The sequence below is a fragment of the Xyrauchen texanus genome, chromosome 50 (genome assembly GCF_025860055.1).
Source record: "Xyrauchen texanus isolate HMW12.3.18 chromosome 50, RBS_HiC_50CHRs, whole genome shotgun sequence".
Classification (NCBI taxonomy): Eukaryota; Metazoa; Chordata; class Actinopteri; order Cypriniformes; family Catostomidae; genus Xyrauchen; species Xyrauchen texanus.
The window spans coordinates 21,522,062-21,537,061 of record NC_068325.1 but is presented as its reverse complement, the minus strand read 5'-3'; the positions used below and the strand labels follow the sequence as shown (position 1 = coordinate 21,537,061).

At 38.0% G+C, this 15,000-nt stretch overlaps 1 protein-coding gene across 5 annotated transcripts in view; it reads left to right on the top strand.

The window, feature by feature from the left end:
• Positions 1-15,000, top strand: part of LOC127641418 (acid-sensing ion channel 1B) — a 190,490-nt gene that overhangs the window by 133,278 nt on the left and 42,212 nt on the right. For 2 of the 5 annotated variants that reach the window (XM_052124426.1, XM_052124427.1), the window contains exon 1: positions 1,543-2,626. The exons of 2 other annotated variants lie outside the window; for them this stretch is intronic. In XM_052124426.1, the coding sequence (XP_051980386.1) occupies positions 1,967-2,626 (660 nt within the window). In that variant the 5' untranslated portion in view covers positions 1,543-1,966. Of the gene's footprint in view, positions 1-1,542; positions 2,627-3,023; positions 3,026-15,000 lie in introns of those variants that run through there. One more of the 5 variants, XM_052124430.1, reaches the window with a different exon arrangement.

Below are 15,000 nucleotides of genomic sequence, written 5' to 3'. Positions count from 1 at the left end.
CTCAATGATATTTAATGTTGTCTAAGGTATTTTTTTTTTTTTTTCAGATGTGTTGATGCAAACCAAAAGTTTGATAGCTTAGAATATTAATATCACACCTCTCCTTAACATAATCCATAATCCACATCATTTGAGCCATGTGATATCATTCATAGCACAATCGGTGCAGGACGAGTTAGGGGTTTATTCCATTTCTATCTCTAAGTTTGAGCAATAGATACAGTGATACTTGCTTTAGCAAACACTAAGTAAGTTGCAAAAATTGCCTGAAGAAAAATAATATATGATTCAAAAGTGCACTGTTCTCTGCCATACTTAACCTCAGGAGAATGAAATGTAGCATAGAGAAACCTGTTGAGGAACAGTGAAGCAAACCTGAGAAATATACAAAAGCATGTAGAGAATTAATGTCAGTGGCTGAGCTTCAGGCAATCAGTGCGACTGCATTTGCAAGTGTAGCTCCACACCGGGGAAAGTATTTGGCACAAGCTGCATATGATGCATATGCTTCAGACGTTGAGTGCTGCTGCCATCTGCTGGTGAAATGTTGACATTGTCAATTCAGTGGGCATCTTATACATTTTATGAATTTCACAATTTTCACTTTTCCAAGTCTGGATTTCACTAGAACAGAATTGGAAAACACAGTCGATGTGTCGTCAATAGAGATCAGATTTGAGACTAAACATTACTAAGTCTCAAAATAACACTTTCCACAATGTGCACTCTGAAAATAAACACCTTTGAATTGATAGTATTTACTTTATACGTCTATGCTGTCTAGCAGTGAAAACATTTAGCTAATCACATCTTCACATTAGCTAATACACATTCATGTATACACACCCTGCGATTAGTGGCCAACCCGCTCTACCAACTGAGCCACAGCCATCCCCTGGCTCGCACTGGCCCGATAGTGGAAAAGCGGCTATTCATATCATGACCTTGTTCGAAACACAATAGCTCCGAACAGGACTCGAACCGGCGTGGGAGGCGGGTGCGCTAACAAGGAGGCTAAAGGCTATAGCCGCTAGATTCAGTCGCTAGTGGCTCCCATTACAAGTGCACAGCAACCTATAGCTGCTTGATTTCATTATGTACTGTTTATGAAAGTATAACAGATGCAGCTATTTTAAACTCCCCGTGAAACTGACTCTCATGTTACTTCCTGGATTCTTGAAGTGGATATCATGTATTCATACTGTGGCCAAATACAGCACCAGTTGATTTAAAGTAATTGGGCGAAAATAGCGTGTAAAGTGTAGTTAGTTCTGAGAAAAGCTCTATTTTGTGTAGAGACTGTATTTTAAATCTAAATCAAAGACATTTAGATATTAATAAGTGTCCAAATTAGTGGCCAGTAATGTGTGTAAAATAATGTCAATTGTTCCACCTCGGGCTATGAAAGTCGATCTTGTGCTGACATCATGTGCTGACATCAGTTGAAGGGAGTAGCCGGGTGCTCTGGGAGTATCCCCTGTCTGAGGGAGGGTGTTTGGGTCATGAAGTGCGCCATTCCCTCTTCAGATGTCCTGACGTGGAGAGACAGATCAGAGGCGATGTCGCAGCGTTCATCTCCATTTCTGAAGAGATATATTTTTCGCATGTTTTTCGGACTCTATCTTCACTGCTAGTGGCCACTGGAAGATAAAGTTTGGATTGTCCCTTCAGATGGGGTTCGCTAATCTTTGTGTCTGGCAGGATTGTGTTAAGTTTGGACAGTTTTTACATAGGACACCAAACGAGTTGAACAGGTTGAATGGTTTCTGCAAAGGGTTCCATCTTATTCATATTTGAAGAGTAGATCTGTGTTCTTCGCTATTGGCTGTGAAGCAAGGGGTCTGAAATTTGTGCAAATATTGACCTGCGATTGGACTTTGCAACAAACAACAAACCTGACCTCTACGCCGTGGAAGTCATCTCAACTTCTTCAGACACTCCTGTCTCCTACTCTTCATTTTCAGTCATGGTACGAATCACTTGCACCATTTCCTTCAGCACGGACGATGAGCAGCACGGCTCCCACAGTGACAGCTTTGACGATCACTACAAGCGGGTGGTTTGGTCCAAAGATGGCGAAAATGGCAAGTATCAAGAAGAATGCGAAGATCTTGACGTCGACGATGGCAAGGATGATGAGGAAGCACCCAACATCGACCTAGCTACGTTCTTCGGTGGTTGCTCGCTCCATGGCGGCAACCACATCTTTGTGGAGGACAAGAAGTTTGGTGTGCGCCAAGGCTTGTGGGCGGTGGTGTTTCTCCTCGCGGTCTCCATGTTCCTCGTACAGGTGGTGGACCGTGTCATCTACTACCTGCAGTACGACCACATCACCATGCTGGACGAGCGGAATGCCAACAACATGACCTTCCCCGCCATCACGCTATGCAACTATAACACGTTCCGACGCTCGCAACTCAGCTACAGTGATCTTCTGTTCATGGGACCGCTGTTGGGTTACGAGGACAACATGGCCCCTGGGATCCCTCTGGCGCCGGAGCCCGACAGGCAAGGCTCTCGATTCAGCCTTGCGGAGTTCTTCAACCGCACGCGTCACCGTATGGACGACATGCTACTGGAGTGCAACTTTGCAGGGAAGGATTGTGGACCAGAACATTGGAGAGAGGTTTACTCTTTATTATTATTATGTATTATGGCTGTCAATCAATTTTGACAGAATTTAACTCTCACTTTCGATGCAATATGTCAGTCAGACACTCCTTCATAGTTGCCATATCTGAATGGACAGTTCTAGGCCAGAATCAGTTGCAATATCCACCAAATTTAATGACCACATAAAAAATTTGGTCTGTCAGTTTATGGGACCCAAGAATAGCTCCCTGTACTGGTGAGTACCGGCCCACTTCAGCACTGGGTAAGACTGATGCCTTGAAAGGTGGCAATGTTCTCAGAGTAAGTAGGAATTCAGTTCTCGCCCCCGGTATTTAATTCATTCTCAGTGTGTTATTGTGAGGGCGGCAGACTTTATTTGCAAGAAGATAAATGGAGCTGCTGCTCTTGAGGCGTCAGGGAAGATGAATAGGTGTTCTCGCTGTATCTAGCAGGAATCAGAAGTCATTCATTCTTTTGTTTTCGGCTTTGCAAATGAAACCAGAATCTGTATGTCTTCCAGAGTCTCCATCATTAGTCTTAGACGATGACGACTTATGATTGATAATTATATGGTGTAGCTCTCTTCAGTGTAACGTATTGGTCTCAGTGCCATTTGATGGATATTTTTCTCTCGACTAATAAAGAACACACTTTCTTGGGGCAGTATCTAAAGTTGCAACTGGCATTGTGGTAATTGGTGTTCACATTTATGCTAATTACATTCAGATAATTCAGAATCAAACCAAATCAACTACACAGGTCACATTATTGGATCTGTCTTCACTGTTGTTTAAATCATTTTACTATGCAAGCTTGCACATTTTTGACCATTGTGACCAGGACTGGACTGGGAAGAGAAATCAGCCGGGATTTTACATAGCAACTGGCCCAAAAGTTGTTTAGCGGGGGGTTGGGTTGTTTAGCCAAGTGTTGTTGAGCGGAGAGTGGGGGGGAGGGGTTGGGGGTTCGCTGTCTGCATATAGCGGTGCCATTTTGTGGTCCGTTCTGCATAACGCGGTGGCTCATTTATGCTTATTGCGGCCAATTCGGCCAGGCCGGTCCTCCACTGATCAGTCCCAAAGTGTGTCGGCCGACCGGGAAAATGCCCGGTATGTCAGATTACCAGTCCAGCCCTGGTTGTGACTGTTTATTCAATGTCTTTTGCCATGAGCACAACGTTTACAACAGGGCTGGACTGGGATTTCACATCCTGGCCCTAAACCTGTTGAGCGGGGGAGGGGGGGGGTCTTTCTGCATATCGCGGCGCCATTTTGTGGTCCATTCTGCATAAAGTGCCGTCTCATATTATCTTATCGTGGCCCATTCAGCCCGTTAAGCGGCCGACCATCTGGCCTGTCCTGTTCGCCCGATGGCAAGTCCGCCCGTGATTGGCCCCAAAGTGCGTTGGCCCACCGGGAAAATGCCCGGTACGCCAGATTACCAGTCCAGCCCTGGTTTACAATCTTGTCAATTGTACAATGTCAAGATATTTTCTCATATATATCTCTTCAATTTGATCATTGTAACGAAGGTGCTTCAATTAGCATGCTAATATATCTAGATATTTTCTTATATATATATATATATATATATATATATATATATATATATATATATATATATATATATATATATATATATATATTTTTAGCGGCAGTGCTTTAATTAGCATGCTAGTTTATGTACATATTTTCATATATTAATTTATTACATTTTATTTTATTTTGTGGTGGTGCTTTAATTAGCATGCTAGTTTATGTACATATTTTCATATGTTAATTTATTAAATGTTATTTTATTTTGTGGTGGTGCTTTAATTAGCGTGCTAGTTTATCTACATATTTTCATATATTAATTTATTACATTTTATTTTATTTTGTGGTGGTGCTTTAATTAGCGTGCTAGTTTATCTACATATTTTCATATGTTAATTTATTAAATTTAATTTTATTTTGTGGTGGTGCTTTAATTAGCATGCTAGTTTATCTACATATTTTCATATGTTAATTTATTACATTTTATTTTATTTTGTGGTGGTGCTTTAATTAGCGTGCTAGTTTATCTACATATTTTCATATATTAATTTATTAAATTAAATTTTATTTTGTGGTGGTGCTTTAATTAGCATGCTAGTTTATCTACATATTTTCATATGTTAATTTATTACATTTTATTTTATTTTGTGGTGGTGCTTTAATTAGCATGCTAGTTTATGTACATATTTTCATATGTTAATTTATTAAATGTTATTTTATTTTGTGGTGGTGCTTTAATTAGCGTGCTAGTTTATCTACATATTTTCATATATTAATTTATTACATTTTATTTTATTTTGTGGTGGTGCTTTAATTAGCGTGCTAGTTTATCTACATATTTTCATATGTTAATTTATTACATTTTATTTTATTTTGTGGTGGTGCTTTAATTAGCGTGCTAGTTTATCTACATATTTTCATATGTTAATTAATTAAATTTAATTTTATTTTGTGGTGGTGCTTTAATTAGCATGCTAGTTTATCTACATATTTTCATATGTTAATTTATTACATTTTATTTTATTTTGTGGTGGTGCTTTAATTAGCGTGCTAGTTTATCTACATATTTTCATATGTTAATTTATTAAATTTAATTTTATTTTGTGGTGGTGCTTTAATTAGCATGCTAGTTTATCTACATATTTTCATATGTTAATTTATTACATTTTATTTTATTTTGTGGTGGTGCTTTAATTAGCGTGCTAGTTTATCTACATATTTTCATATATTAATTTATTAAATTAAATTTTATTTTGTGGTGGTGCTTTAATTAGCATGCTAGTTTATCTACATATTTTCATATGTTAATTTATTACATTTTATTTTATTTTGTGGTGGTGCTTTAATTAGCATGCTAGTTTATCTACATATTTTCATATGTTAATTTATTAAATTTAATTTTATTTTGTGGTGGTGCTTTAATTAGCATGCTAGTTTATCTACATATTTTCATATGTTAATTTATTAAATGTAATTTTATTTTGTGGTGGTGCTTTAATTAGCGTGCTAGTTTATCTACATATTTTCATATGTTAATTTATTAAATGTAATTTTATTTTGTGGTGGTGCTTTAATTAGCGTGCTAGTTTATCTACATATTTTCATATGTTAATTTATTAAATTTAATTTTATTTTGCGGTGGTGCTTTAATTAGCATGCTAGTTTATCTACATATTTTCATATGTTAATTTATTAAATTTGATTTTATTTTGTGGTGGTGCTTTAATTAGCATGCTAGTTATCTTGATTTTTTTCTTATTTAAATTTGTTAATTTGGACTTTTTTTAGTAGCTGTGCTTTAATTAGCGTGCTAATTTATGTCAATATTTTCTTACATATATATACATATTCATTTTCATATATTTTTAGTGGCATTGCTTTAATTAGCATTGTAGTTTAACAAAATGTTTTATGAAATATGTTTGTTAATTAAATATTTTTGCTATTTTTAGCGGCAGTACCTTAATTAGCATGCTTGTTTCTAATTTTTTGTAATTACGTTTTTTATTATATTTTTTACTCATGCTAGACAGTCATTTTTGACCGTTGTGACTCATCTTACTGTTGTTTTCCGTCTCTTTCGCCATGAGCACAACTTTGAAGACACTTTTTGAAGTTCCATTTCGCTGCATCTTACAGTAACGAGTCCCATGTGAACGGCACCTCATATCTAATCATTTTGTTCAGTGCAATTTTGTATCTAGAAAATCAACTCTGTACTGGAACTGGAGTTTTATCAGTGGAGAATAGAGAGAGCTCAATACCCAAGAGCTCGTCTTGAGTTTCCAACAGTCCCTTTGCACTGATGAGAAGAACTCTGTCTGTGAAATAAGCATTTAGTTTGCCGTTGTTGCTGATCTTAAGATGTCTACTCAGCGTTCATGCTGCTGGAGATCTCCTTCGAGTCAGCCGTTTATTGAGTCTAGTGAATTATGTGCTGCTTTGCCGTAAAGGCCACAGATACGTTTGCTAGCGCTTATTGAAGAACTGCTTTAGAGCACTTAAGTATATTTACACGGAGTGCTGTCTCCAGTCTTAATGCGTGTGGGTTTTAAACGCCGCCAGTCGTGTTCTGGTAATGGATGTGTACTATCTGTTGCCTCCTGTGAGATGTTTTATCAACCTATTTAGAAGGTACAAAGTTGATAATCTGCCACACAAACGCAGAGCTGTCAAACCAATTAAACATGATATACATATAATCAATATACAGTTATCTATACTCAATTACTGAGGTTGACTAGTTTATAAACATTTTGCTATGTATACTTTTAATACTTTAATCTATCTATCTATCTATCTATCTATCTGTCTGTCTGTCTGTATATCCGTCTATCTATCTATCTATCTATCTATCTATCTGTCTGTCTGTATATCTATCTATCTGTCTGTCTGTATATCTATCTATCTATCTATCTATCTATCTATCTATCTGTCTGTCTGTCATCTGTCTGTCTGTCATTTGTCTGTCTATCTATCTGTCTGTCTGTCTATCTATCTATCTGTCATCTATCTGTCTGTCATCTGTCTGTCTGTCATTTGTCTGTCTATCTATCTGTCTGTCTGTCTGTCATCTGTCTCTCTGTCTGTCATCTGTCTATCTATCCGTCTATCTGTCTATCTATCTGTCTGTCTGTCTGTCATCTGTCTATCTATCCGTCTATCTGTCTGTCTATCTGTCTGTCTGTCATTTGTCTGTCTATCTATCTGTCTGTCTGTCATCTATCTGTCTGTCATCTGTCTGTCTGTCTGTCATCTGTCTGTCTGTCTGTCATCTGTCTATCTATCCATCTATCTGTCTGTCTATCTGTCTGTCTGTCATTTGTCTGTCTATCTATCTGTCTGTCTGTCATCTATCTGTCTGTCTGTCTGTCATCTGTCTATCTATCCGTCTATCTGTCTATCTATCTGTCTGTCTGTCTGTCATCTGTCTATATATCCGTCTATCTGTCTGTCTCTCTGTCTGTCATCTGTCTATCTATCTATCTGTCTGTCATTTGTCTGTCTATCTATCTGTCTGTCTGTCATCTATCTGTCTGTCTGTCTGTCTGTCATCTGTTTATCTATCTCTCTATCTATCTGTCTGTCTGTCTGTCTGTCTATCATCTATCTGTCTGTCTGTCTGTCTGTCATCTCTCTATCTAACCATCTATCTATCTGTCTGTCCGTCTGTCTTTCTATCTATCTGTCTGTCTGTCTGTCTGCCATCTGTCTGTCTATCTGTCTGTCTGTCTATCTGTCTGTCTACATTGTCTGTCTGTCCATATTAAAATATATATATTTATGATCATTTTGATATTTTCATCAGTGCTTTAATTAGCAAGTTTATCTTGATTTTTTTCTTCTTATATACATTTGTTAATTTGTATAATTATCTGCAGCAGAGCTTTAATTAGCATGCTAGTTTAGATTTTTTTGTTTCGTGTATATATATATATATATGTGTGTGTGTGTGTGTGTGTGTTCATTTTTGTATTTTCAGTAGCGGAGCTTTAATTAGCATGCTAGTTTATCTCAATTTGTTCTTATATATATATATATATATATATATATATATATATATATATATATATATATATATATATATATATATATATATATATTCATTTTTAATAGTTTTTTAGCTGCTGTGTTTTAATTAGCATGCTAGTTTATCTTGCTTTTTTCTTGTACATAATTGTTAAGTTTAATATTTTCAGCAGTGGAGCTTTAATTAGCATGTTAAGAGTATGCATCATCAACATCATGTCCTGATGATACTGATGCTAGGTCTGTTAGCTTGTATGCTAAAGCATTGATTTGTGGGTTTGAATCCTCTCTTCTGAAAGTCATTCTGTAGTTGAGATGAGTTTTGTGCTTGATGAATGTTTGCTGGCTGTTCCACAATCACATTCTGAATTTGATCTCTGTTGAAAGTTTCATGAATACAAAGTCGATAATATATTACTTGGCATAGTATGTTCCTTTTGGTTCACGGTTCGATCCCCACCTTAGGAAGTCGTGCATTAGAAATGTGTTTAGTTCTGGATTTGTGTATTTTGCATACTGAATGGAGGCTGGGCTATTCCCCGATCAAATGTTGAAAAGTTACATTTACATTTATGCATTTGGCAGACGCTTTTACCCAAAGCGACTTACAGTGCACTTATTACAGGGACAATCCCCCCGGAGCAACCTGGAGTTAAGTGCCTTGCTCAAGGACACAATGGTGGTGACTGTGGGGATCGAACCAGCAACCTTCTGATTACCAGTTATGTGCTTTAGCCCACTACACCACCACTCCAAGTTACATTAATATAAAGTTGATCATGGTAAACACTACCTATCTGCTTGCGGAGTCAATCAGGGTTTTTGTTCTGTGCTAATTCCAGTCATTAGTCCTGCACATCGTTTGCAAATCATCTATACAACACTAAGAACATTGTGAGTTTCCTGCCGGTGTGTGTGTGTGTGTGTGTGTGTGTGTGTGTGTGTGTGTGTGTGTGTGTGAGAGAGTGTGTGAGCATGCACGTGTGTGTGTGTGTGTATATATGTGTGTGTGTGTGTGTGTGTGTGTGTGTGTGTGTGTGTGTCTCCATTGATTGGCAGTTCAGATATTTAAAGATCACTGGAGCGGTCGATAAAAGACTGGCCGTGCTAAGCAGACAGATGTCTCGACTTTCTGTCATAGTGCAGAATTTGAATCGTTCACTTCCTTAATATCCATTAGATGCGGATCTATTTTCACCTCCAGAGCAGCAGCTCACGTTTCGCCCGATTGCCCTGATGGGCTTTTACTTTATCTGGGGAGTCAATTACAGTGAAGAGGAAACAAATTTGGGGTCAAAAAAGTAGTTAAAGGGATAGTTCACCCAAAACTGAAAATTCTGTCATCATTAGCTGCTGAACTCATTGTAAGAACAATATCTGTTTAAATATGCTTCTTTCATTTTTGGGTGAACTATTCCTTTAAGAGTTGAATCATCTAAACTTGATCTTCAGGGTTTATTCAGATAATCTAGAACAGTTGACAGTAGCTTATCAAATATTAACAAGTCTAGAGCAGATTTCACACCACACTAGGTTTTGTCCCTCTGAAAGCCGCAGAAACGCTTACGCTGTATTCTGTCAAATGGAAATTCATTCACTGCAGGATAGGATAAAACGGATTCAGTGTTTCACTGACGGATTTGTTCATATTTATTCAAATTCTGATTGGATGAGCCGCGTTTGAAGTTTAAAAATGAACATTCTATTTGAATGTGATTAGTTGTTGTGTTGCCTGGCAACCGTAAACATTCCACTGTTACATGATGAAATTAATGCTCATGTAAAAGGTTTTGAAAATGACAAATGAAACTACAAATGACTCCCTCTGTAATTTCCCAAAGGCTCCTGGTGGTTGTGTTCCTCATTTAATGTGGCTTTGAGTGTCACCGATGAACACTAGAGGTCACCACACATCAGAGAAGCACGACTCATTCTGATCATTCTGGACATTTTTTAGATCATCACAAAGGAGATTCAATTCACGTGCAAGTTATACATTTAAAAATAAACTGTAAAATACATTTTCACATTCAGAATATTCTAATAACTTCCCAGAGGACAGACAGACATACTACATGCGAGATTATTACAGTATGATCAATTATACAAGTACAGTAATCAATTATTTTAGATAAATATTCACTAAAATTCGCCAAAATTAGGTTTTCTCATTTTAGTAGTTAATTTTAGTGATTAAGTAGTTAAATTGATACTTATATAATTGATCATACTGTAATAATATCACCTGTAGTATGTCTGTCTGTCCTCTGGGAAGTTATTAGAACATTCTGAGTGTGAAAATGTATTTTACAATGTATTTTTTAATGTATAACTTGCACGTGAATTGAATGAGTGAGTGGACATCTCCTGTATTTTAGTGTAGTGAGTGGAGTTTTCAGACGGTCCCTTACATCTGCGAACCCGAATGTCAGGCGTCAAACTTTCCCGCGCATAATCAGTGAGGCCAACGACATTCAGCTTGATAGTGAGTTTGGCGCGAAAAGAGCAGGAGGGACACAAGAGAAAGCAGACAGCAGCGCCATTGTCGCAGAATATTGAACATATGTTCAAGACTGCCAATCAGGGTACAGTTATACTTGTTAAGCAATTTGACAACATTGTAGTAAATATTTTCAGTGCATCAAAAAGCGTGCTCGTTAAAATACACGCAGACAAGCTAATCCAGCATAAATGAGTGCATAAAAAGTCACCAAAATAAAGTATTTGAACCTCATAATTAAATACAAAATGAGGGGGAAAACTGCAAAAAAGGTCCACTTTAAAAAAAAAAAGGTTGGCTACAGGCCTGAATTGGCATAAATTATTATTTAAAAAAATTTATATAAGGGAAATAATGAATCATCCTCAGTGGACGTTACCTGTTACCAAAGTCAACTCTGTTACCCAAGTTGGCCCTAGAGGTAACTTCCACATTTTGACTCATAATTTCAATGGCCGGTCATGTCTGGTCAACCACATGTCAATTTCTTAATCAGGTTAACCTCAAATTTTTATATATATTTTATTTAGTCATAAAAATATTGCAAACCGTAACAATGTACCCAACATATTTGAGTGTCAATGAATATACTCCTTGACAATATGCTATTATAGTTAAAATATTGAAATAAATGAGAGGACGCTCGCCATTATGTGTTCAAGATGTCCCCGAGAGAGGACGATGACATCACATGATGCTGGTCACATGGTTTTAGGATACACCATGTTTTAGTCGCAGGGGTGTTTGTTTAGTAACGTAGTTGACAGAACTTGTGTGGACATGATTAAAATATTTTCAGTGCAATTTACAATCAACATCATGAAACATCATGGCCATTTCAAACAAAATGAAACATGGGATGCATGTGATATTATAACATGCTTTCCCTTAATGGATAAAATGGGATATTTCTGAAGAAAATGGTTTGAAAATATATAATTATCATAAATGCACATTAAATATACCCTAAATTATACAATGAGCCACATGCACAATAACACAAGGGCCAAGTTTATAGTATTGTGAATGTTAATGTGTACCCTAATAAAACATTGAAGCTCGTCCCGCGTGAGCGATGTGCTTTAAACATGGCGCCAATGTTTCTAGAGAAGCTGCTTCTGTTCTAGACAGTGACCAAAATATTGAATTTAAACAGCATATTAAAGTCATGTCTTACATTTCATTTTAAGAAAGTATATGTGGACAATGTTATTCAGTTCCCACCTTTACAAAATACTCTCTCTCTCTCTCTCTCTCTCTCTCTATCTCTCTCTCTCTCTCTCTCTCTCTCTCTCTCTCTCTCTGAGTGACATGCCCACACATATCTTGTGTTTTGATAAATGCGTTCCAGCTTTGCTTACTGCAGTAAATCTGGAGGTGTGCAACTGGTCTCCATCGCCAACAGCAACCCATTGAAAGCGTGCCATTGTGTTCTCAGGGTCTGACACGTGCTCGCACAGATCGAAGAAATAAGATACTGCAAGCATTGCGCTCTCATGATGCCCGCCCGCACGTTTTTGAGTTCGGAGACGGTACCTAGAGCTTTGATTTACTGCATGTTTTCATAGCTGTCGAGATGAGCACGGGAAAAGCAGACAACTTATTTCATTGATAGATGTGCTGCGTTATCACAAAGACAATCGCCAATTAACCTTCATGCATCTGCTGCGATGCCCTTGAGGGCTTTATAGATGGACGAGAGGCTGTGGAAAATAATCGCATTAATCTGTTGTTTGCAGATGCTTTTGGAAACCTCTTACAAGCTGTTCTCCACAGAACTCATTCATATTAATGACTCAATAAAAGTTCATGCAAAATTGAAAATTCTGTCCTATATTGACACTATAGCTATATTGCACTAACATGAATTCTTCCATTTGTGCTCTCGTAGAATTATATTACTATTTATATTTTGAAATTAAATGAGACATCAGCCTCCCCACTTTTTCTAAAAGCGTATCGCATTGGGTGTTGATAAACCGATATTAGTCGAACACTAGAGGACATTTCAAGTCAAACCCGACAGCACACGTCATCACCCAAACGTCTTTTTGACGTGTGTGTTTACCTCTATAAGACGTTTTTGTTGTTGTTTGTAAACATGTAATTCTGGTTCTGTTCACTCTACCTCACTTTGAAAAGTCTCATTATATTCCACTAGGTGGCAAAAAAAGATTTTTTCTGTATCACATTCCATCAATATACAGATGTGAACTGTAGATGGCGCTCTAACGCATTTTACCCCTCACAGATGTGCTCGTCCATAGACATTCAGTCTAATGTTCAGTTCAAGCAACACCCTCATTATTTCATTGAATATCTTGGCCTCTGAGTGGACTACAAGCTCAATTTAGGTGTCATTAGAAAGCTGAAATATTCCCCTTTGCTATGATATAAACCATTTAATCATTAATTGTCGGAAACATATTTTCTGATGATTTGTTCTTTTCGCATGCTTTTTCTTCTGGATGGCATATTTTGTTCTGGACATCTAAAATACAACATTGGATTATTCAGCCAAGCAAGCTCACAGACAAGTAAACAATGGCTAATATTTTAGACAACTTCCTGCGATGAAAGCAGATATAATGTCGTCAGCTATTTGGGGCTTACAGCAGCCGTTATTAGAGCATAAACGAGACATTTGTATGAATACAGAAGTCATTATTCACTTTGTTATTCTTATGAAACTCTTTCAAACTGTGGTATTAGTGCTACAAAATTATCTGTACAGTCATATTTCTGAGAGCAAGACCTTTGATTTGATATATGACTTGTCCATTTATGTGCTAAGCGAAGGACTTTTATTTTCATGTAAATATTTCTACACTGTTACCTCTAGGGGGCGCTAATTTTCAACGTGGATGTTTTGAGACCTTATTTTTTATTTTAAGTAACATAAATGCAGAATTAATTGGTTATCTATGAAAAGTTCAGATTTTAAGTTGTCAAATGATACCTCATATGCCTGACTTACCTATACGGAGATTTTTAACGTTTTAAGTGTAAACGATTTTCCGCGATATAGCACCGGCGGCTCCAAAGCGTTTATCTCTGAGATGTAGGTGTGCTGTCTGGGAAGAAAAAACGATTTTGTAAAGATTTACAAAGGATTACATCAGCAATTTTAGTTGCTTATCCTAGTAGGGAAGGAGGTATTCCCCCAAGTGAAGGAGTTCAAGTACCTCGGGGTCTTGTTCACGAGTGAGGGACAATGGAGCGGGAGGTTGGCCAGAGAATCGGGGCAGCGGGGGCGGTATTGCACTCGCTCTATCGCAGCGTTGTCACGAAAAGAGAGCTGAGCCGAAAGGCAAAGCTCTCGATCTACCGGTCAATTTTTGTTCCTACCCTCACCTAAAGAACTAGGTCACGAGTACAAGCGGCCAAAATGGGCTTCCTCAGAAGGGTGGCAGGCTTCTCCCTTAGAGATAGGGTGAGGAGCTCAGTCATCCGTGAGGAGCTCGGAGTAGAGCCGCTGCTCCTTTGCGTCGAAAGGAGTCAGTTGAGGTGGTTTGGGCATCTGGTAAGGATGCCCCCCTGGGAAGTGTTTCAGGCACGTCCAGCTGGGAGGAGGCCTCGGGGAAGACCCAGGATTAGGTGGAGAGATTACATCTCCACACTGGCCTGGGAACGCCTCAGGGTCCCTCAGTCAGAGCTGGTTAATGTGGCTCGGGATAGGGAAGTTTGGGGCCCCCTGCTGGAGCAGCTGCCCCCGCAACCCGACTTCGGATAAGCGGTTGAAGATGGATGGATGGATGGATCCTAGTAGTGATGGGATTTCCATATCATTCCCACGAATCGTTAATTTTTGAGGAATTGGCCACTCAGGCCAATTCAGTCTTGTGAACGAACCTTTCAAACCGAATCATTAAAAAGTTTGACTCGAGAGATTGATTAATTTACGGAATCGGGTATCGTTATCTCAAAGCCTCTTCCAGCTATGGTAGTGTTCGTGTGAAATTAAACTGTAGTAGATGATTTTGTGGATAGAAAAACTCATAAATGGACCCAGTTAGAGTGATTATGAGACATGAGCCTGACCTGACACCCGAATGTGCCAATATTCACTTATCCCCGAATAACTTGCTCATTATTTTATAACTAATGGCTTCTTAATGTTTTCATTCATCATACCGAAAAAAGAATATCCATTGGCCGGCTAAAATAGAAGGAATGGGGGTGTTGAGGATATGAAATCGTTCTGTACACGTTAGGTCGGCTGAGCTCATGCTCGGACGTATAACTGTTGACCTGTTACAGTCAAAGTCCAGTCCGCAGCTCAAATCAATTGCAGATGGCCAGTAAAGCTAGTAGAAATGGCAC